At 38.9% G+C, this 25,578-nt stretch overlaps 1 protein-coding gene across 2 annotated transcripts in view; it reads right to left on the bottom strand.

Annotated features, from left to right (window-relative positions):
* Positions 1-25,578, bottom strand: part of cpne4a (copine IVa) — a 61,625-nt gene that overhangs the window by 12,670 nt on the left and 23,377 nt on the right. For both annotated transcript variants that reach the window (XM_037783604.1, XM_037783603.1), the window contains 7 exons: positions 23,134-23,313; positions 18,487-18,558; positions 15,824-15,898; positions 15,214-15,297; positions 15,020-15,109; positions 6,877-6,975; positions 2,011-2,097 (listed from right to left, as the gene is read on the bottom strand). In XM_037783604.1, coding sequence (XP_037639532.1) covers positions 2,011-2,097; positions 6,877-6,975; positions 15,020-15,109; positions 15,214-15,297; positions 15,824-15,898; positions 18,487-18,558; positions 23,134-23,313 — 687 coding nt within the window. The remainder of the gene's footprint in view (positions 1-2,010; positions 2,098-6,876; positions 6,976-15,019; positions 15,110-15,213; positions 15,298-15,823; positions 15,899-18,486; positions 18,559-23,133; positions 23,314-25,578) is intronic.

Here is a 25,578-nt window from a genome sequence, read left to right as displayed (position 1 = left end):
TGGCAGTAAATGTCAGGTTAGTCATGCGGCTCAGCGCCGGATAATTGTTTCAGTCTGTCAGCCAGACAGCCTTCAGAATACAAGCAGCTTCTTCTTTACTGGAAAGATCAAGTTTTAATGCCTTAAAACTGGGAAGAAACATTCAAAAACAATGACGGGACAAAAAAAGTGAAAAGAACCAAATTTTGATGTTAAAATGAATCCGATGCTGATCTCCTCTCATCCCAGATCCAGCCCTCTCATCTGTGATCACCTCATTCTCCTCACCTGAGCTTCCATCTCCTCACCTGAACCTCGTTCCCTCATCAGCCCTGCAGTTCTTGAACCGGCCTCTTTCCCCCAGTCACTACCAGTTTGTCAAAGTTGCCTCATGCCTTTACTCTCTAGTGTCTGTCAACCTAAACCTCCTATCCTTTGACTTATGATCCTTCACTTGGTCTAATCCCTTTTTAATAGGTTTACCTGTTCAGACTGCCTTCACAGTTTTGATCCGTGATTACGTTTTTGCAACGTCACAATAAAATCACTGAACTGATTCTGTCGGCCTGCGTTTGGGTTCCTCGTTGCCTCGCAAACAGCAGACAGCAGCCGTGGCAATTAAAGAAACCATCAATGTCTGAACCTCTTTTACCCGACGGACCCAGTACCGGGTTCAGCTGAGCTGTGTGTTAAAACTTTGCCTTTAAAAACTTCATAAAATGCTGCTCTTTTTTTCCGAAAAGTTTCTAAAAGATGAGGCTTTAACGCTACTAAAACAACACTCCAAGTGTATTTTGTCCAAACAATGTTTGTTTGGCAATGATTTTAATATTTTAGTTACAAAATTAACGCACCAGAAATTGTATTTTTGACCGTGTTATATTGAATGTACATACTTGACTTTGGATTCTTTTTTGTTATATTATTTACAATGTTATTGATCTCATTTGTTTATTACCTAAGTTTTACTTGATTATATTTCATTAATGTCATGGCCAAAGGCTCCATCGTGTGCACATAGTCTCCTGTAGTGGATATCAGTAGTATTTTATAGCCAGATTCCCTTTCAAGAGGTAGAAAACCCATTTGGAACACTTGGTATCCAAGTGGCCAAATGGAGAGTCTGCCTGGTCCTATCTTTACTAAAATCTTTGTAGAATCTATGTGCTTTGTGTTATTTATATCTGCTTTGGCACAGTTGTAGTCAAGGAGTTGCTGAATGAATTCAGTGGCATCTCTGTGCATGGCATCATTGCTATAATGGTGTTATCCACTGTCTCATCTAGAAAACATTTGAGGCCAGGATAAAAATGTACATTTTTCCTTTGGTTCATCACAATTTACTCAGGCATAGTAACAGTCACAATGTTACTGACACCAGGGGTGAATTCTCTGAGGTCTTACCTATCCATGGAGACCAAGATCATGCATATAGACCAGGTAGTTGTGGAGCTATTCTTGATTTATTTTGAATATGTCTGTCAAGGAGAACCACACCTTCCAGTACCCTAGGGGCTTAAGAGGTTAAAAAGTTATTTTTTCAGCAGTGAATAGTGTTTGGGTCCTTATTTGTCTCTGATGATGACTCGTAATTTAATAATATGACGTATTTGCTCATCCCACTGTCTTCTGTTTCTTCATCATGACAGAAATGGATGAAAAACAACAGTAATAGATAAAGGTAACAAGGATTTTAATAACAAGACTGTCAGTTTTTCTTTCAGGACCCGTATTTATGAAGAGTCTCTCCTCCATCTATCTGACAGGACTGAAATCACTCCCCCTCCCTCGGTGGAGTAGTAACTCCCTGATGAAGCTTCAACTCACGACTCTCCTGACAGAGTGAGACGTCGCTGTTTTAACACACTCTCTGACACTGACACTTTTTAAAGGCATATATACTGTATATGTTTACATATATACATATACCCATACATAAATACTAGGGGGTTATTGCTGTAATGTCTCAGAGAACAAGGGACAAAAGGACAAGGGACAGGAATACAGTGTTTTAATAAGTCAATCGGTCACCTTGCACTGGTTCAGAATGACGATCCCGGAGTTCTTGTAATTCTTCTTCTTCACTCTGTATTTGGAATTTATGCACGGCCACTGCACCTGAAAACACACACACAAATTAATTTATTATTATTAGCAAATTATTTTCAGGTCACAATTCTATCGATCTATATCTATATATCTATACATATATATATAGGTAAAACTGAGCCCGCTATAACCTAAAAATCGCAAGTTGTGTTAAAGAAATTTGTGGCATTGAATTACTTTGACAGCCCTAACATAAAGTAATTATATTTACTCTCATAATCACAATATTGGTCAGAAAAGTCACATTAGATATTTTCCCTTAAATCACTGAGCCTCTGAACCTCTTCCTGTGGCGGAAACAGAGCTCCAGCTCTCTGTCAGACAGCCGCGCTAACCACAAACCCTCCGAGATGAAGTCGATCCTTCAGCTGCCCAAACAAGGCCGTCGAGGATTCGCTTTGACTCTATTACATGTAACCGTGGAGACCAGGCGACACACAGCGGTTCAGACTCTATTTGTGTCCGGTTAGATGGATGGAAGAGGATGAACACACAGCTCCCTGGAGGCTTCAGCTCTGAGGGATTTTTGTTTCTGTGTCGCCGGTCGGGAGCCGACTGTCAGCTCAGGAAGGAGGCCAATAAATAAAACCAAAGAAGAAGAGAGACGGGAGGGCGAGTGGGGGTTTCCCCGACGGGACTCGACTGACTGCTCTCATTGTTTCTCCTCCTCTGCTGGATGACAGCGGGGATGAAAAGATGTTTCAGTGGGTTTACAGATGGAGGTGACTTCAGCTCTGACCAATCAGACATAATCAGAACAGTAGAGAGAAGCTAATGACTGAGCTAATGTTTAGCCCTGCTAGTCACTAATACACAATATCAGTCGGGTAACAGCCCGACCCTTAACGGACGTAGGGCGTCAGGAACCAAAATATATAATTTCTCCCTGTGTAGTGTATCATAGCAGGCTGTTCTCATTCACTGTTTGTACTTATACTTATACTACTTACTAATACTTTCAACTAACTCCAATGTAAACCCAGCCGCCGTGTTATTCGACAGTCGGTGCAAGTGATGTAGTATTAATAGCGTGAGAGTTCATTCAGAGTGGGAGGGAGGGGAAGTGGCGATGGCCAAAATTCAAGATAGCGACGGCCAAAAAACAAGATGGCGACAGCAAAAATTCAAGGTGGCGACAGCCAAAATTCAAGATGGCGACGACCAAAAACCAAGATGGTGATGGCCAAAAACCAAGATGGCGACGTCCAAAAATCAAGATGGAGAAGAAGGCCAAAAACCAAGATGGATACGGCCAAAAACCAAGATGGCGACGGCAAAAAACTAAGATGGCGACACGGCAACAGCCAAAAACCAAGACGGCGACGGCCAAAAATCAAGACAATGGTGGCCAAAAACCAAGATGGAGACTGCCAAAAACTAGGGTGGAGACGGCCAAAAACCAGGGTGGCGACACGGCAACGGCCAGAAACCAAGACGACGACGGCCGAAAACCAAGATGGGAATGGCCAAAAACAAAGATCGACACGGCCAAAAACCAAGATGGTGACGGCCAAAAACCAAGATGGCGACATCCAAACCAGGAGACCGCTGTTCGTGTCCCGTGTGAAACTAAAAGTAACATTGACTTATTTTGTCACGTCAGTCTTTAGTCACGTGACTCATCGGTATCATCAGTCCCGTTAGTCATGTGAGTCGCTAGTCAGGGAAGTTAACGTCATTCACGACCGTTTCCTAACCCTAACTAAGTGGTTGTGTTGCCTAAACCTAAATTCCTGTGAAAACAAAGTTCATTTTGAAAGGACACTGTGCATGTAACAAGCGTATATTGACACGCCGTCCCTGGTCCGTCAAAAAGTAACTCCAGAGGGGTATCCTGTGCGTCGGTCTCCAATGCCGAGGGGCACTGACCAAGCGGCGGTATACGACGAGTTGGGAGTGAGAGTGTGTTGTTTGGGAGCCAGGAAAAAACCTTTTACTTTTTGTCTTTATGGTCTGAATCACATTAGGGATAACGAAGCACTCATTCACGTCTATCTGGTCCTATACAACACAAAGACGATTTACGTCTTCAGTAGGAACCAATGGGCTTGGAGCTGAGAGCCACAGACAGGAAGTCAGACAGTTTTGAGAGACGGACTAACACGGTGTTGGTTTGAGACTAAACATGATCAACACAGCCACAGTATTTCATCTGGTCACATGGTGAGGACAGCATGAGAAGGTGAGATGATCAATAACTTTGTCCTGAATCCAGGTGACAGTAAAATAAAAGATCATCACCTTCAGCTTCATGTTTGACTGATTAAAGGCCTCAGAAGATGTATTTTATTTTTAAATGTGAAGGAGGCGAGGCTCTGAAGGAGGACGGTTTAATGAAAACTGTGGCAGCATTTCATCAGACCGTCACAGAGGATCATTACAGGGAAAATATTTGAGTGCTCGTCACTGATAATGAGACAGCTGAGAGGGAGCGTCTCTGCTCAACGGTCTCACATTGTTAGAGTGTTTTCAGCCGTGTGTTGTCATTTCCAGAGAAAACACACAACCTGAGTATTTGGAGCATTTTAATTAGCGTCTGTCCAACAGCTCTTCTTCTCGACAGCTGCTTTTTCATTAGCTCTGCCGCCGCCGACGTTTCGGGTAATTACACCGTCTGTCTTCATAAACTGTACGGCCCCAAAGGTGCGTTTTTAAAGGATGGTCATGCTGTTAATTGGCAGCTTAATGGAATCCTGGAGCTGAAGGACCTGATGGTGATCAGGTCATTTCTTCTTAAACTTCCCGGGGTTAAAGTCTGCTGCTACCTGTGGTTTGTAGCCTCGCTAGCAACGCAGCTACAGGGAAGCTAATGCCGGTCAAATGGTCACTACTGATGTCCAACTGTGTTCAGCTAGAGGTGTTTTAGCTCAAAGAGCCAAACAATAACTGAGGAGACTGGAGCCATACTAGCAGCTCTGTGAGTCCGTATTAAATGATAAATGTTACTTTAACCCTTTCACAGTGTGTTTTCGGTTCATCAAAGTTAATTGTATCAATTTGTCAACCCTCTCGTGTCACTTATAGTTCCAAAAAAACAAACCGGCGACCAACATGGTCGTCAGTTTGTTCAACCAAGATGGAGACAGCCAAAAACCAAGATGGCGACGGACAAAAACCAAGATGGAAACGGACAAAAACCAAGATGTCAACATCCAAATACCAAGATGGTGACGGCCAAATACCAAGATGGCGATGGCCAAAAACCAGGATGGAGACAGACAAAAACCAAGATGACGACGGCAAAAAAGCAAATATGTCAACGGCCAAAATGCTGAAGTGGAGGGTTCTAAACGACAATCCACAAACCAATGGTGACATCATGGTGACTATACACACTTCTTATAGACAGTCTACTGTAGTATTTGGTCACAAGCCAAAGTATTGGACACATTCAAATGTTGACCTGATGATGGCGCTAGATGAAAAGTCAGAGGATCACCGGAGTTATTATGATTCATCGTGAATGGAACATGAATGATGAACCACATTTCATCACATAGTTGTAGCAGAAAACAGGTATATTGGACTATTGGAGATGAATTTACTTAAAGTATTGTGTGTCCCCTCCTGTCTGTGAGGTGTTTTCTGATTAACAGTGAGTAACAGTGAGGTGTCACTCAGTCTGACTCTCACTGAGCCGCTGAATTGATCGAGCAGCTGAAGGAGAAACAGGACTTTCTGTCTCAGTGAACTGATATCAGCCTCTCTGTGTGTTCACAGCTAAATGAAATATTAACTGGATCTGTTCACACAGCATTAAAAACAGGACAAAAACAAGTACTGTACTTCTACTTTCGGCTGTTTTATACTTCTACTTCACTACATTTCACAGGCAAACACTGTGCTTATACTGCACTACATTTATTTAACAGTTATATTGTTTCTATTATTAATTTATTTGACAGGGATGATATATTTAGGCATTGTTATATTTTAATAAACTGATTACGTGTGTGTATATAGGACTTTTAGCTGTAGATAATTTACAGTCTATGTCCCTGGTTTGGCTTTAAGGGATAAAACACTCTTGTATAGTTTTCTATTTCTTATTTTTCATCCCATTCTAATGTTAGTTTTACATAAGTAAATAGTTATAATATTATGCATATTTATAATATTTTTGTTGTTCAACACAGGTCATTTTAGTAGAGACATTAAATATGACAATAGAATAGAAATAATTTAGTTTTACTTTTGTACGGTAGGCTACTTTGTAGGCGGACGTATTACTGGCGTCTGGTAGTCGCTTTCAGTCCAAAATGGCGGAAGCGTAGCTCTGCTGCTGGGCGCTGATGTTGCAATGAAACGATCAATTGACTTTCACTTCTTAGCGATATACATTCTTTGGTAACACTGAAGGCGAATATCGTTCATTTGTTGTTCACACACGACAAACGCTGCAACGATACAAATCTGGCTACAATCTGACAAATCTGCAAAGTTTCCCTTAAATCTGTTCACAGTCAACACTCGTTAAAACAGCGTTTCTGAAACCACGAGTCATGAGCAAATAATGAGTTCACAAACCAGCTGAATGATAATTATATTAATTTGTTTTATATGCTGTTTTTTTGCAGTGATTACGTAACGCCGTCATCTCAGGACATTTCATTCACTGAACACTGAGCTTTCTTTCTAAAACCTAAATTCTGTGTTTATATAATCCACCATGAATCTTAAATGTTTCTTCATGTTCAAACAGTCGTGGTTGTTCTGATAAAGAGTCTGAGAGGCTGATGACTGGAAGTATGTTATATAAATATTATATATATGTGGATGAACTCGTACCTGTCGTCCATCGATGGCTCCTTTCATCTCTTTGAACGTGGCCTCGAACTCGCCGATGTAGTCGTGTTTCCCGTTTGAGTCCCAGTCCCACACGGTACACTTGGTGGACAAAAAAACAGAGACACTTCATAAACTGATGAGTAACACAAACATTTAATATTAATCATCAGAGGAGAAATGTTTGTTATTGTGTCATTAACTGAACCTGCATCACACTGATTACAGTAATTATCATTCAGTCACATAAAATTAGTTCATATCAAGGTTTAGTTCTAATTAGACGTCTGCTGTTGCTGAGGAAGATCACCAGTCTGTTTACTAAAATAAATAAATCGTCTCTGTTCATTAATTTTCTGTTTTTGGAGGTTTTGAAATTAATGAGATTTTACAGAAAATAGATTTAGTTTCTGTTTGAAGGTCATCAAGTTAATAATTTTTTGCCGCAGAGCTGATTGATGTCTGAATGGTGTTTCAGGCTTTTAGCTTGTACAAAGTCCTCTTTATTAATATATGTTATTTAGTTTAGCACACGGAGAACAACACTGTCCTATAGCCCTTTGCTGTTAGTAACCATGAATAATTCTCTGAACACGTTAGTTAACGCTGGCCAACAAGTATTGTTGTCTTGTTTTTTTAACCCTCTGAGACCCACAATAGACCCGTTTTTGGTTTTTTTAGGGGGTACAGGGCGTCTTTAGGGGGAGATAGCAGGCCAACAGTAGATGTGTCATAGAAGTGGTGTACATCATATGAAAGCTGGGACGAGTCCTCCCAGTGGAACCAGTGGGCAGCACTGGGACCACAACCAGCAACGGCAAGTGAATAAATCAGACGAGGATAGTTTGACAGAGTTCATGAAAAATAAATCGGAGGACGTGAAGAAGAACGCTGACAGTCTCTGCGCAAGAGAAGAAGAACAAGACCACCATCTCATGAATTTACAGAACACACACACACACTCATGCTCCAGTTCTCATCACAGTCTGGTGGTTTTATATTTTCTGGTGGTTTTATATTTTCATACATTCATGCAGGAGTTTCGGTGAGCAAGTGGACCATTTACTGTGTGTAGGTGTCATAAATCCCAATATGTAAATACTGAATATCTCCTTTATATCGCCCATAAATTAAATAAATTAGTGTCACCTATAGGTGGCGCTGCAGAAACATTAAAGTACTTTTAATCCTCCACAGATTCACCATCACACTCCTACAACACTGTCGCACTTTTGTATTCCACAAATCCACAAATTCTTTGTCAAAACCTGGCGCCTACATTAGCCACAATGTGGGTGAATATTTTATTATTTTATTATTCTTTTATATAACCCGTTTCTGTTACAGTCACCACTGTTTGCTTTATTTTCTCTGGTGACACAAATGTATTTAAATGTGTAATGACTGCTACAAACAAATAGGGGGCAGCGTTTCACCTCTACTGGGTCCAAACCATTGACTGGATTGGAAACCTCATACTATACTAGTAATACAACTTCGTACTATACTAGTAGTACAACCTCATACTATACTAGTAGTACAACATCATACTATACTAGTAGTACAATCTCATACTATACTAGAACTACAACCTCATACTATACTAGTAGTACAACATCATACTATACTAGTAGTACAATCTCATACTATACTAGTAGTACAATCTCATACTATACTAGTAGTACAACCTCATACTATACTAGTAGTATAACCTCATACTATACTAGTAGTACAACATCATACTATACTAGTAGTACAATCTCATACTATACTAGAAGTACAACCTCATACTATACTAGTAGTACAACATCATACTATACTAGTAGTACAATCTCATACTATACTAGTAGTACAATCTCATACTATACTAGTAGTACAACCTCATACTATACTAGTAGTATAACCTCATACTATACTAGTAGTACAATCTCATACTATACTAGTAGTACAACCTCATACTATACTAGTAGTACAACCTCATACTATACTAGTAATACAACTTCGTACTATACCAGTAGTACAACCTCATACTACACTAGTATTACAACCTCATACTATACTAGTAGTACAACCTCATACTATACTAGTAGTACAACATCATACTATACTAGTAGTACAATCTCATACTATACTAGTAGTACAATCTCATACTATACTAGTAGTACAACCTCATACTATACTATCAGTGCAACCTCATACTATACTAGTAGTACAACCTCATACTATACTAGTAGTACGTACAGATTTGGCCAAAATATAGCATGTAGTATATTGTATGTGAACAAAAGCAAAATCGACAGTATGCCATAACTATGTCGATGTCATACTGTTAAATCACAAGTCTCCACCTGCAAGCATGGTATAGAATGAGACTGCTGATTAAACCACTCCCCCTAGATTATCAGAGTCTTCCCTCCAGGCCTGAACCCTCCCTTTTCCCTCCAAAACAACCCCAGGCAGAACAAAGAAGAGTGATGTGAGTTTAATATGGCTTTTGTACCTTTATAATTTGGTTGAAATGAAATATATATTGTTCTGTCAAGGAGAAAAGGCAATTTCCAGATTGTGGATGCCTGAAAATGTAAGTTAAAATTATCTCATCTATTATTTGTAATTTGTATTATATTTATGAGATATGTAATATCATCTGTTAATGGGTTTTTTTAATAGAAAAAATCATCCACCAACCACCATCCAACTTAACCACCTTGACTACAATAAATTGTTGGAACGGCTCCCTGGATCCTGTGTTAAAATGTGCACCACATAAGATGTTTTATGAACCAACGCCATCACAAGCAACATAGCTTCTTCACATACTGATTTGGAAAAAAAATCTCCAGTATGCATCGGACCAGTCTACCTCGCCTACTGTATCCCACAATGCAAAGCTCTGGACCGCTACAGGCTACGGTTACAACAACTGCATGCAAAAACGGCTCGTTTTTTTAGATTTTTCGTAGCTATTTCATCACTAAATTCACTTCTGAATATTTTTGAGGAGAGAAATCAACTGTGTAGATTTTCAATATTGACACTTTTACAATATTAGATGGCAAATCGAACATTTGCTCCAACGTTTTCAGAGTTGAGAAGCTCCACAAACCGCCGTGACTGCTAGCTAGCGCCTGCAGGGGACGTTACCGACGCTACGGGGACCTAATTATTTAAATAAGGACTATTAAAGTGTTCATACGGGGAAGTTGATTTACCTCAAAATAAATTATCCGCTGAGTTACAGATGTCTCTTTTCCAATGTAAGTCTATGGGAAAAAGTATTTTTGGGCCCAATGGCATCACATGACGGACATGGAAGTTGTAGTACGTCCGTTTAGCCACTACGAAGGTTGGGATCAACGACCGGCGCTCTTCCTGGAGGCTTGTCTTAAATGTTCTCTCTCTTGTTTAGGTCAACAGGAGTCAAGTGGGCGAGCGAACCAATTAGATCCAGCCTGGATGAACGTGAGTGTTTAATTATATGGTACTCTATGAATACATTAAGGTGCGTGATGCATGTAACTCCTCATTAAAGTGAACATCATGACTTCTTTTTCTTCTTCTTCTTCTTCTTCTTCTTCTCTCTGACATATTAAGCGACCTGTCGAGGTTTAAAAAGAGAACATCCTTCCAGTTTTCTATCTGAGAGGAAACACGTTGAGTTTTAATGAGCTGTCACACTCACAGCTTCGTTCATTCAGCTCGGAGGGAAAGAATTTAAAGTAAATTAGCAGCTTGGAGGTTTCCACACTGGAAACCTGCTGAAAACACCAGAAAGCCGAGATCTCCCAGTTCAGGTTTCTAATTAAGAGGACAGACACTCAGCGAGGTGCAGACCTCCGAGGAAGTCCTAAACAAGGAGCCAGATAGACAAGAGACTTTAACCTCCATTTAACGGCTGAAATTTTAGATCAAATGATCTTCATCAGACAAAGAAATGAACATTTGATCATCTACTTGTTGTTGCAGCAGACTGATTTAGCACTTGTTTAGCACTAATTCACTTCGACATGATTCTAGGGAAGTATTTTTTATGCCGGGTCCACACTACAGGAGAAACCAGCTGATTCTAGTCCTGATTCCTCTTGACCATGGTCAGCAAAGCTCTGATTGTTTGATGGTTCTAAAGATGATCTTTCCAGATGTTCCTGTTGTGTGAGGTATGTTAACATTGTTTTTACATCCCCTGATCATCTCTGAAGTCCATAATGACGCATAATGAGGCAGAAATGCAGAAATGTGTAAAAAGAAAAATGTATAAAGAAAAGAATAAAGAAATGAATAAGTTTGGGGCAATAAATAAGGGGTGAAATGCAAAGGGAAAACTGTACAGACATAAATAAATATATTTAAAATTAAATATGAAGTAAATGCAAAAATAAATAAATATATAAATAACTACATTTAAAAAATAAATTAAAAAATAAATGAATAAATAAAACATATATGCAAAAATAAATACATTTAGATTAGATAAATTAGATAAATAAATAAAAGGGAAAATTAAACAGAAGAGTAAATAAATAAGGAAATCAATACAAAGATAAATAAATAAAGAATCAAATTAAAACAGAAATATTAATTTATGTAACATTTTATCAATTCATTAATGGCTAAATTTATTTATAATATTATTTTTGCTGTATTTAATGACATATTTATTTATTGAGTCAATAATTAATTTAATCTTTTTTTTTATTTTGGCAGGTTCCGTCCTCCGTATATTTGCGGCTGGTTGATATGAATCGATGTACAGAAAATAACAACATGACCAACGTTACGTTAATAAAGAGGACCTTCAGTATCATAATCTGGTAATAATAGAAGCTGTTGGTTCAGTCAGTAAACTGACTTGGTGTCTTGCTCATGGGCTTTAATTCAGGACACAACCTGAGCGCCAGAGGCCTCATTACACAGAACTACGCTCACTAAGATCAGATAGATGTTTCTGTAATGAGGCCCCAGAGATTGACCCTCTGAAAAGTAGCAGTGAAGGAAGCTGTAAGTAATCAGGTGTTATTCAGCGTGGTCCTCCTCCATGTCTGTGATTACTGCCTCTAACAACTCACAGAAACATCCCATCTATCTGTGGGAACATCAGCTACATGAACTATTACAGCAGCTTTTAATTTGAAACGACGTCAAGCAGAGATAACAGACCTCAGTGTTAATGTGGCGTTCACAAACAGCAGAACGATATGTTCATAGAGACACAGACAGTCTGTTATTCTTCTTCATAATCACATGTATTTGTCTCGTTTATTTAACAGCAGCTGCACCGTTTTCTCTTTCCTGATATACTCTCACAACCTGAAATATAAACTGTTTAAAATGTTGGCTGGTTTCTGACCAGATGTTTTTCGTCTTCTGCAGAAGCTTCATTTAGATAAATAAGATCTCAGAGACAAACAGTCTGTTGTTTGTGTGTTATTTCTGTTTCTAGCTGTTTACAGAGAGAGTGTCAGTAATCAGTGATTGACAGATGATTAGTACACGTTTGATCAGCAACAGCAAGACGCCTGAAGCACCATCGGGGGGAAATCTTTGCAGCCGCGCTTTAAGATACAAACACAAGTTGCTGCCTTTTTGTAAATTATCGCTGGTGAAATTGTGAAATCAAATCACAGCATGAATTAAAAAATAGTTAGAGAGAAACCAGTTGTTCATTAATAATGGGAAATAATGTAGATATCATCCATATTTACATTTTATTTCATATTATTGTTGTGTTTATTTTTGTGAGAATCTGTTGCATCAAGATCCCTCAAAGATTCTCTTAATGTATGCGTGCAATGTATTTGTAATTTAGCCTCAGCATCACTGCTATATGGAGTCATAGTAGTACCATGAAAAAGAATAAATCTGTAAAAGAATAAGAGAATAGATGTGGAAATATACAGAGGAATAAATAAAAGAATGAATTAAAAAAATGTGAATATATAGAGAGAAATCGATAAAAGAATGAACAAATGTGGAAATATAAAGTGGAATAAATGAGAATAAATACAAAAATGTGAGAATATAAAGAGAAATAGATAAAATAATAAATAAATAAACAAGGAAATAGAAAGATGAACAAGTAAAAGAATAAATTAATAAATGTGGAAATAGAAAGAGGAATAAATAAAAATACATAAAAATAGAAATATTAAGAAACATAACATGTGTTAAAATAAATGTGTAAATAGAAAGAGGAACAAATAAAAGAATAAATGTGTAAATAGAAAAGGGAACAAATAAAAGAATAAATGAATTAATGTTGAAATATAAATAAAAAATAAATAAAAGGCTACATTAAAAAATTGGAAATTTAAAGAGGAATAAATAAATGTGGAAAATTAAAGAGGAATAAATAAAAGAATAAATAAGTCAATACAAAAAAGTGAAAATATAAAGAGAAATAACAAAAGGACAAAAAATATTTTAAGTATTTTAATTTATTTGTTGATTTGTTTCCGTACATATTAATTTATACATTTTTGAAAATATGTATATATATTTTTGCATACAAATCACTTTATTTTTTCTGTATAGATTTTTAAAAAATTATTTATTTTTAGATCATGTAATTTATTTACTTTTATCCCTTTTATGTTTCCTTATTCTTTTACAGATTTATTCTTGTTTATGGCGTTCCTATGACTCCATACTGTTGGATTTAGTTACCCATTTTTACAAGCAGACTTTCATGATGCCGGTGCAACACTCAGTTTAGTCGTCAGCAGAACGCTACAGACAGAACAACAACACGGCGTGCTGCTGTTGCTGCATTTAAACTATATTTAGTTGAGTATGTTTAGTTTAGTTGTTGGAGAAACGTTAAGCCACAACAGATCAGACGATGACTACAGGACACGACGTCCATAGACACGACTACATAAATAACAGCCCCCCCCTCCACCCCCCGCACTGTGTCATCATTAATCTACTTCCTGTCACAGGCTGCGTGCTCACCTGTGCACCTCTGTGACCTGTCAGCTTCTATTAATAAGAACCTGTGTTGTGGTTTCTGTGGATGTAATGTGTTTTATCAAAGAGCTGCAGCGAGACGTAAACAGTAATGAGGAAGAGGAGGACCGACGGGTGGTGTTGATGTGTGACGACGCAGCAGGAGAACATGAGGTAAATAGATGCAACGTTTCCTCTTTCATGTGTAGTTTCAGTTACTGACATGTTGCAGGTTCCTGTAATTGGGAGGCGGAGCCGTCCACTCAGGTTGACTGGGAACACCTGGGACCAGTGCTCCCAGTCACTTTATAAGCTGACAGTTTAGGCTCTCCATACACTTTGTTTTGAGTGGATTTGTTTGCACATCCTCTGATTTTACTACTGTCCACATCTCATCTCTCTTTTGCAATTTATTTTATGTTTTTTTTAACTAAATCAGCTAATTTTACTGCATTTTCTGTTTCTCCCTTTATTTGTCACGAAAAATTCAAAATGAAAAAAACCCACAAAAAACAAAAACTAAATGCTGAATAAGTAAATAATTAAAAAATAAATGCAAAAATAAATAAATGGAAAAAACCTCAATAATAATACATAAATAAATGGAAAAATTAAACACAAGTGTAAATAAATAAGGGAATGAATTAATACAAAGATAAATAAAGAAGAAAATTCGAACAGATATATCATTTTTCGTCACATTTTTTTATTAATTAAATAAATGCGAAAAAAAATGTTTTTATTATTTTTGCTGCATTTAATGACATTTTAATTTATTTTTCAAGTCATTTATTTATTTATTAATCGATTTTTTTTTTTTTGACAGGTTCCGTCATCCATACATTAAAGCTCTCTGTATGTGATATTAATATAATTTATTCTTCTTATTTTCTACTCTGTTTCTGTCTTGTAACAGCGTCCACACCTCTAAATGATGATGGATACACGCTGCCATGAAGCAGCCCTCTTAAAAATCAATAGATGTCAAAAGAACAGAAAAGTGGAGATACAAGGTTTTCTACTGGTGTCTATCCAGCTGTCAGTTTGACCTGCAGCCAATCAGACGTCCATATTTAGACCGGAGCCACGGCGTCCATCGACTGATACAAGAGACACAGGGTGTGTGTGAGTGAGTGTGTGTGTGTGTGCGTGCGTGCGTGCGTGCGTGCGTGCGTGCATGCGTGCGTGCGTGTGTGTGTACCTGCAGCTTGCGTTCATGGTCTCCGCTGCAGAGCGAGTTGAGAGAAACTTTGAAGGTTTTCCACACCGGGTTCAGATTATTCATCACCGTCTGAGAGAGAAAGCATGAACGTTTGTGATGTCCCTGTGAGTGTTGCAGTGTAATATATACATTATATTGTATGTATACATGATATTGTATATGGTGGATTGTACCTCGGTTCTGTAGACGAGCTGCAGCGTGGCGTCATCGTTCATTCTGTAGATCTCTAGAAAAGGGTCGGATTTACTGAAGAAGTCCTGTAAACACAAACACACACTGACTGTTAAAGAGAGAAACGGTTGACTAACACTTTACAATATTTTGTCTGGAAATGGCTGATTGATAATTTGTTTAATGAGCAGTAGCTGCTTTTTTTCTGACAGCCTGGTTAGAGGAGAGGGAAAATAACGGCTGATAGCGACATCTTTATTTGACAGCATGTGAAATAGTTTGACAATCAACCTTGTTGAAGAGAAGTTACTGTAAAAGAAATGCAAAACTACGACAAAGAAATGCAAAACAACCACAAAGAAATGCAAAACAACCACAAAGAGACACAAAGCAACTACAAAGAGACACAAAACTACTACAAAGAGACACAAAACAACTACAAAGAGACACAAAGCAACTACAAAGAGACACAAAGCAACTACAAAAAGACATAGAACGACCGTAAACAGATGCAAAACAACTACAAAGAGACACAAAACAACCACAAAGAGACACAAAATGACCACAAAGAGACACAGGATGCAGAAGTTCCAGCTAACACACAGCTATTACCTTGTCGTCCAGTTTCCTGGCGCTGAACGAGAGCTCGATGTAGTCGTCGTTCCCTGTCAGCTCCTCTGCTGTGATCTGCACAGACACACATTATTATTATTATTATTATTATTATTATTATTATTATTATTATTATATTGTATGATATAATATTATATAATATTATATTTTATTATATTATATTGTATTATATTATATTATACAGGTAGACAAATGTGCTGAGGAGAGAAGAAATGAATGAATACGAGAGGAAGGAAGGAAGGAAGGACAAAAGGAGGAAAAAAGAAACGTAGGGAAGAAGTGAAAGGACAAAACAATGAAAGGAAGAAAGAAGGAAAGGAAGGAATAATGTAAGAAGGAAGAGGGATGAAAATGAGGAGGATGAAAAGAAAGTAAGGGAAGAGGAAAGAATGAGACAAGGAAGAAAGAAGGAAGAAATACAAATAAACAAAGAAAGGGAGGAAGGAAAGAGGGAAGGAGAAAAACAGAAGGAAAGGGAGGAAGAAGAAGAAGGAAGAAAGAAAGAAGAAGAAGTTGTAGAGAAACCAACAAAGGAAGGAAAAAGAAAAGAGATGATGATGATGAAGAGAGAAATGATGAAGGAACAAAGAAGAGAGGGACAGAAAAATGAGTGAAGGAAATAAGGAAAAGGTTAAAGAATTAAAGAAAGATAGAAAAACAACTTGTGAAGTATTTCTCCCTCTCTGATCTCAGGTCTGTAACTGTCTTCTTTAAACAACAACCTGGAGCTGAACCAGGATCAGGACTCAGTTCAGGTCCAGGTCTCCCTCTGTTTCTAACTTTAACTGATCTGGAGTCTGTTGTTTCAACCTTCAGCTTCTATAAAAAAAGACTGTTTGAAGTTCAGTTTCTGCATAAAGATGAAAATAATGAAGGAGAGAAAAGACAAAAGGGATCTGAAGAAACAACCTTCAGCAACAAAGAGAGATACAGAGAGAAAGAATGAAAGAAAGAGAGAGAGGGAAACTGAAAAAGAGAGATACTGTAAGAAGGAAATGGAAAGGGGAAGGAAGAATAAAGGAAGGAGAGAAAGAAGGAAGGATGTAAGAAGCAAATAAAGAGATAAAGATAGAACAAAGCAAAATAGAGAGGAAAGAAGGTAGGAACAAGGAAGAAAGCGGAAGGGAACAAAATAAGGAAGCCAAGGAAGCAAGGAGGAAGTGAGGAAAGAGTGAAGATATGAAAGAAAAAAGAAATAAAGGAAGGAAGGATGTGAAATAGAATTGAGGAAGGAAGAACGAAGGAAGGCATAAAAAGGAAATAAGAAAGAGATACAGGAAAGAACAAAAGTAAGTAAAATAGAGAGGAAAGAAAGGAGGAATAGGGAGAGAACGAAATAAGGAAAGAAAGGAAGAAAGAGGTGAGGAAAGAGTGAAGAAATGAAAGGAAGGATGGAAGGAGGAAGGAGGAAGGAAAAGATAAAAAGGGAAGGAAGGGAAGAAAGGAAAGGAGGCATTAATGGAAAGGGGGAAGGAAAGAAGGAGAGAAAGAAGGAAGGAAGGATGTAGAATGGAAGAACGAAGGAGCACTTAAGAAGGAAATAAGAAAAAGATACAGGTAGAAAGAAAAGGAGGAAATTAAATAAGGAAGGAAGGAAGAAATGAAAGAAAGGAGGAAGGATATAAAGAAACTAAAAAATGAAAAGATGAGAGAAGGAAAAGGAAGAAAGGGAAAGAGAAAAAAAAATTAATGAAAGAAGAAGAGAACAAAGTTAAGAAAGAAAAGAGAGAAAGATTAAAAAAGACAGAAAAATGGAAATAAAAGCTCTGATTTACTGCTTCCTGCTCTCAAATCCTTTCAAAATAAATCCCTCTGAACCGTGTCATGTGTTCACAGAGGTGAAGAAAAACATCAGAGAGGGATTTTCCAGCTGTGGATAAATGAACAAGTAAATCTGAGAGGACCAGCTGGGAGGATCAGAGTCCTCTCAGCTGATTGGAAAAACCACCAGAACCAGAACCAGAGAATCCTGCTTCCTGTCTGATGGAGGTTTTAATGTCTCAAACTGCAGACAAACAAACTTTATGTGTAAAGAACGAAAAAGGAAAGCAGCAAAGACTCTGCAGGAGTTCAGACGGTCGAGGAGGGAACAACAAAATATCTTCCTGCTGAGCAAACACATTTATAGTGCAGAGATGAGGACCTGATCCCTCACTGGCTTCTCCCCAATCAACAATGACAGCTGGGTGTGATGGAGCACGATGTCGAGGTGGACGCACCACTTTAAAGTTTAAAACTGGGACTTGTCACCACAATCAGAGGAAACGTGAATCCACACTAATGTGCGAGGTGAACCGGAGAATGGAAAGAAGAGAGGAAGAACATTAAAATGCCAAATTTAAGGCTTCAAAACGGTAGTCCACAAACCAAAGTGTGACCTCTTAGTGGCTACGTTCCACTTCTGATATACAGTCTGTGTTCTCCGTCCAGAGACATGATTCATGCTACCGGGCACAGGCCCAGGGGCTGTCACCTATAAAATGTCTCTCAAAGAGAGATGTACCAACCAGGAAGAGACTCAAAATGACCATAAAGAAACATAAAACGACTACAAAGAGGCACCATATACAAATAGACAACTACAAAAAGGAGTGACAGGATGAAGATGAAGCATGGAGAGGAGGTGACAGAGTGAAGCTCACCGTGATGATGGCTTTCCCCACGGTGCCTCCTGGTCTGAGCAGAGCTTTACAGAGTTTCCTCTGAGAGATGATCTGAACAAACACAAACACAATCCAGGTTAAAACACCGATGTGCACAGAAGCACAGGTGTCATGGAGAAAAACAAATGATTGTGATGAACGTTAAACATCAAGGGATGTCAAAAATAACACAACAGCAGAACTAATGCATGTAAATTTATCTGTGTACACAGCTGTGTTTAGTCCATTTTATAGTCCAGTTTATATACTAACATTCACACAAGAGTGGCTGGAAACAAGCATTCATTCATGTTTGGTGTTTATTTAGTTGGAAAAAAACAATATGACAAATTGGAAACATTTTTCTTTGGTTCAGGTTAATTTGAGGCTGGATAACATCCCTCTACATCCCCTCGTAGCAGAGAGAGTGCAGAATATATTAGTCTAGTCTGCCTGACTCATTGATCCTTTATCTGACTGAGGATTGTACAAGTTAGAATCTATGGCCTCGACCACGGCTCTGAAATATCAGTAAGTTAGAATCTATGGCCTCGACCACGGCTCTGAAATATCAGTAAGTTAGAATCTATGGCCTCGACCACGGCTCTGAAATATCAGTAAGTTAGAATCTATGGCCTCGACCACGGCTCTGAAATATCAATAAGTTAGAATCTATGGCCTCGACCACGGCTCTGAAATATCAGTAAGTTAGAATCTATGGCCTCGACCACGGCTCTGTAATATCAGTAAGTTAGAATCTATGGCCTCGACCACGGCTCTGGCAGTAGGTGAGTCGTGATGGTGCTTCGGGGAGGGCATTGTGCTACTTTAATGCAGCCGTGCTGAGGGCTCTTGCTGAATAAATTCAGTTGCTTCTGTTGTGTGAAGCTTGTTTCCTTCTCTGCTGCTATGAAACAAACTGCACCGTCAGCGATCTCTTTATCATGGAGCTGAAGCGCCGCCGCTGTGCCCGGCTCCTGTGTGCCAGTATTATCGGAGCGTTTCTGGCGGTTTCCTCCAGGCCTGTTAGCAGAAACCTCCGTCGCTCCGGCAGCCATCTGGCTGGCGGAGGAGCTGGCAGCCGAGCCGAGCGACGCTGCTGCTAGCTGGCAGAGACAAAGACGAGGAGATGAAGACGCGGAGGAAGAGGAGGCTTCTCCCGACTCTCCAACCGTCTTCTGAGCTGATTGTTTCATCACAGACTGACGACTGCTCTTCTTCTGCTCTGCATGTTAAAACTCTTCCAACACAGGAAGCTGAAAACAATCCACTGTACTTGAGTTTATAATGAGACCAACAGCAGATGGATTCTGTTTCCTCCTCGCTGTCCATCAGGCTGTTAAACTATTTTTACACCCTACTTTTTATGTTTCTACTCTTTCATCTTTTTATTCAACAAGTTCTCATCCCAACTCGTCACATACCGCCGCTTTGTCTTGCTGTCACTTTAAGTTTAGGCAACAAAACCACAGTCATCTCAGCCCAGTGGGCCCAGTGTAACCCAGTCACCTGAAAAGATGTTGGCAGTAGACATTTCTGCAAACCACAGATACGTTGAATGGTGACGTTTCTGAACCAAAAATGTGTTTCATATCAGCCTCGTATCACACTTCCAGAAACGCACAATGCCACGTGGTTAACGTTGTGAAGTGATTGGTTAGGTTTAGGCAACAGAACTACTTAGTTAAGGTTAGAAAAAAGATCATGGTTTGTGTTCAAATAATGATGTAACATAACAACGTAACGTAACTACACAATGTAACAACGTACTGCAACAACGTACCGCAACAACGTATCGCAACAACGTATCGCAACAACGTAATGCAAACAACGTAACGCAACATAACAACGCAACATATAAATGCAACAACAATGCAACGTAACATCGCAACATAATTTAACAACATAACGTAACAATGAAACAATGTAACGTAACAACATAATAGCATAACATAACAACGTAACATAACAATGTAACATTACAATGTATCATAACAAAGTTTCACAATATCATGTTAGATATGAACATCAATAGGCTAACATTAGCTGATATCGATTAGCTAAGAATAACGAACGTTAGCTAGCTCTTATCTGATATTACAGAGGCAACTGTTTTGTAAAGATGTAACGTTAACTTGAGATATGATAGTACTAGTTTTTAATAATGACCTAATAATTGATTGAATATTGAAGGACAGACTGCTGATCCATGAACCGGAGGAAGTGACGTTAACGTATTTAACAGTTTTTCACCAAAATCTTTGGGAAAAGAAAAAAAAAAATCTTAATGTTAACTTAACATAACTCCTCGTAGATCATAAACGTTTGAATATAAAACGACTCATTGAAATCGGTTGAGAAAAAAACGGCAGCTCCCCCGTTCACTTGTGTAGGGTTACAGGCCAGTCTTGCCAAGTCCAATATGGCGCCCACGTTGACGTACGATCCAGGAGTCAATGCGGCGTCTATGTATATAGTCTATGGGTTTGAGTCTAAACATGGGATTTGATAAAATAATAATAAAACCAGACTGGTCTCTGGGGTTATTGTTATGCTGCTTTCCTCTACAACAACAGTATGTCCTTGACCTGACGCAGAAATAAAATATGAATTCTAAATTAGCTTATTAATTAGTCCAACTATGTTCAGTCCTCTTTATATTCATGACAACTTTCTCATTAAGTGCATTTTTCTATATTGTTTAGCGATTTCTTTTATGTAAATTTTTTTTTTTTCATTGAAGTCAATTATTTTTATTTTCACCAAACTCTATAACAAAAAACACAAATTTAAGAAGTCCAAGAAACTTCAGAAGACTTGAAAACACATTTTGTGCTGCGGGCGAAAGAATAATGAATTTATTCTGTCACTTTGTTATCTTCATCTTTGTTGTGAATATTGTGAGTGTTTGTATCAGCCAGTCATTTGACTGCTTCACTGATGTACTTCCAGAGAACAAAGATAATAATCTCGACAAGCAGAGAGAGCTCATTGTGTTTGTATTGTCAGGAGTATATTTTCAGATTATTATCTCTGTTGTTTGCTGCATTCAGCCTGTAATGGAGCCTCTGATGGTGTTTTTATGCTCTTCAAAACACTCAGCTGCTGTCTTACAACAAAAAACCACGTCAATATTTCCAACAATTAGCTTTTCATCAACTGGAGAAAAGACAGAAAATACAAATTGTATTCATATTGTCTCTGGTTACAGTGTGTTTGTGAAGTTTTGGTCAATTAGAAGAGGCTTCAGGAGTTTTTTAGGGTCACTAACAAAAACAACCATTTACACTTTCAGCTCAGGTGAGTCTGATGATTGACAGCTTCCTGTTTACCTGTAACACACACACATTTCCTCTGACACATCTCCGTCTCACTCTTCAGTTTTGTGACACTCATTTATTTTTGAACTTGTAGATGCAGTCAATTCACTTTCTGAGATATTTGTTGAGTCTGTGGAAACTAACTTTATTTCAAATGACAGAGAATTTAAATTATACTCTGCTTACATTTAATCTTTTAGTAAAATATTTAACAAAATCTGTACACAAGTGCTTATATTCACTCACGACATATATGTTGTTTGTGTATATAATCACAAAACTCCTCAAAAAGCCTATCTGGTAGAACTTTTTGACTCGTAATCAAATATTCAGTAAATTGTACAGTAACTCTGCCTTGTAAAAACTCCTACTTACTGATATTTCAGAGCCGTGGTCGGGGCCATAGATTCTAACTTACTGATATTTCAGAGCCATGGTCGGGGCCATAGATTCTAACTTACTGATATTTCAGAGCCATGGTCGGGACCATAGATTCTAACTTACTAATATTTCAGAGCCCTGGTCGGGGCCATAGAGTCTAATTTACTGTTATTTCAGAGCTGTGGTCCGGTCCATAGAGTCTAACTTACTGATATTTCAGAGCCATGGTCGGAGCCATAGATTCTAACTTACTGATATTTCAGATCCATGGTCGGGGCCAGAGATGCTAACTTGCACAGACCTCAATCAGAAAAGTGTTTGACTGAAGTGATTAAGTGATTAGTGACTGATGAAATTAATCTACAATCTGATTGATTTGGAACACCCAAACGTGAGTGAGCGGAGGGGTACAGTTGGTTGCAACCACACCACTAGATGACGCCAAATCCTACACACTGTATCTTTAACGTACTTAACTTACACATACTGTTGCCAAAGGGTGACTCCGTTCAATCGACCATATTTGACGAGTTGCGAGTGAGAAATAAACTGCAAACACAGGACTTTCACCCATAAGTTCGCTGTTCTTGTCCCGCATGAAACCAAAACTCGTACGTACTCTTATGTACTCGACGTACGTAAACTTTTTAAGTAACATAACAAACATGCTTATTTCAACCGAAATCATGATCTTTTGCTAAACATAACCAAGTAGGTTTTTTTTCAATTCACAACGTTAACTACGTGTTTAAAACTGTGATTGTTTCACAATGTGCTGGTAGGTGCAGTTTACCCTGTCTGAAGCATTATAATGGCCGTGATAACAACTGATAACAGCCATTGAATGGGCTGATAACATTCAAACATAGTGTCTCAAAACTAAAAGAGACATCTGTGAATGACACCAGCATGTTGGAACCTTTAACAGGTGCATCAGGTGACTCACCTGTCCCAGCGTGCACTCCACTGAGCCCAGGAAGTCGGCCTCTCTCAGGCCGTTGTGGTTGCTGTTGATGTCATACAGCTCGAGACGCAGACGCTGCACCTCTTCAAAATAAAAGTCCAATGTGAAGACCTTGGAGTAGGTGGGGTTTACGCAGCTGCGAATCACCTCCGTCCGGTCCACCTGCGGGAGACAAAACAACAGGATGAAGAATTCATGTGTTACATTTACACGTTTAGAAGAAATAGCTCTCTTTCCTGTTAGTAACCATGATGAGGTATTTAGTGGGAGGAGCGTTAAGTGGAGGCAGAATAATTCTCTGAACACGTTAGTTAAAGCTGGCTAGCATGTATTGTTGGCTTGTTTTTTTAACAATGGCTGAAGAAAATACTAGTTTCTCTCAATATGTTCTGTCACTCACTCTGCAGGATCACGAGTGTTAGTTGAGAAAGTTAACATTAACCAATGAGACCAGATTAGCCGACCCCTACACCGCTATAGACTACTTCAGGAGGAGTAGACGGCTGGCTAACGTTAGTTAGAACTAACTGGCTGGTAAGAACTGGCTAACGCCTGCTCTCCTCTCGGTGAAGTAGTCTCCTAGTGGCGAGGAGTGAGGCAGAGGGACCGTGACCCAGCGCTGTCCGCTGTTAGGCTTATTACATGTAGCATGGTGGAATCAGCAAAGTAGCTAGTTAACTAGCCAGTCGCTAAATGAGTCAAATTTAACTTAATGCTTCATCAACACACTCTTGTCACAGCGTAGGAAAACACAGTGCTATCGCCAGATGAGTGACAACTTTGTTCGGCATGGTGGAATTAGCAAGCTAAGCTAGCTAAGTAGCCAGCCGTCCGACCAGCGGGCTGGTGTCCAACGGCAGCGCTGTAAAGATAAATTGAGGGCGTATAAATCTTTAGATGCCTATAGTTAACTATCCTTCAGTAAAGTCAGTCAAAAAGAGAGTCGTACAATATCGGCGAAGCGTTTCAGAGATGGAGAGAAAGGGTTGCTAATAGCTTAGCCTTCTGCTAACAGCAGCCAATGGTTCACGGCTGCGGTTAGCAGAAGGCTAAATATTAACAACATTTACTCTTCATCTCTGAAACGTTTCTCCAATATTGTAGCTTGCTAGAGCCTCGAATCACAGTTTGTCATCTCAAATGTATGTGATATCAGGATTCTGGCAGCCAACAACACAGCAAGATGACATTTTAGATGTGTAACTTTAGTCCACTGCTAGTGTTAGCCTCCAGTCTTTCCTTTGTTTAGCCTCCAGTTAACACCGTGATGTCATCATGACATCGACACTAAAGGGTCTACGACAAAATGATGAGCAGCAAACAGGCGCCACGAAGGCTATGAAAGAGAAATATGTTCTGGTTTTGTATGCATGGCATATGATGACGACATGAGAACCCAACAAGAAGTGAAAGTGAATCCAGACGGGTCAGAAACTGAGATGTAAATCAGCAGCAACCTGCTGAGACACTGTGTGCAGTCAGACTGCCGTCCAACAGTCAGAGACGCCTCCTGTCCTCAGTGTTAACAGACAGATGGTGTTCAGGCTGGAGCTCCTCCACAACGGTTCATTAAAGTCACGTTAATAGGATCGTTAGAGTTTCTCTGAATCTGCTGAAAAGAAGTCCAACTGCTAATCCTCCCGCTGACCCTGCAGCACGTCTTCCTCAATATTTATACTCTTCCTGTTTGTGTTTGTGTGTGAAGACATCTGTCAGAGTCAGAGAGGAAGAAGAAGAAGAAGTCTGGCAAGCAGTGTGGAGCAGAAACCCTCCTGCAGGTTGATCTGCTGCCTGTGAGCTCAGTTCAGGTCCTGATGTGAAACACACTGAGATAAGATTTTGTTTTAGTCTTAGTGCAGAGGAAACCCTTATTATTATTAATGCATTATGATAGTCTAGTCGCTAAAATTATGACATACAATCAGGTTTTCTACATCATTTCAGATCAAGAAGGATGAACTTTAACCACTGAAGAATGCTGATTTAGTGGTGGTGAAACTCTAAATCAAAACCCAACATGAGCCTTAAACCTCTCGCTTGCTGTAAATTATATAACATTTCATACATAAATGTAAATTAACTAAATTATTACACAGCTTTTTTTAATACTTGTTTCTGATTGGTCAATCACGACATTCTATGGTCTGTTATTTCTTTATAACAGACCGTTGCTATGTATAACAGACCGCTGCTATGGGCGCAGTTCTGATGTCGGACTCTGGAGGACCGTTTTTGTGTCAAATTATTGATTTCTTAAAGTTATTTATTTTTTGTGGGCATTTTTACCATTTTTTTTTTTATTGACAGTGGATAGAGTCTTGGAAAGGGGGGAGAGAGAGAGAGTGGATGCGGAAAGGGCCACAGGCCGGATTCGAACCCGGGCCACCGCGGTCAAGACTGAGGCCTGTTCCATATCTTTATATTCCC

This window comes from Sebastes umbrosus, chromosome 11 (assembly GCF_015220745.1).
Source record: "Sebastes umbrosus isolate fSebUmb1 chromosome 11, fSebUmb1.pri, whole genome shotgun sequence".
Taxonomy (NCBI): domain Eukaryota; kingdom Metazoa; phylum Chordata; class Actinopteri; order Perciformes; family Sebastidae; genus Sebastes; species Sebastes umbrosus.
This window is presented reverse-complemented; position numbering and strand designations above follow the sequence as displayed.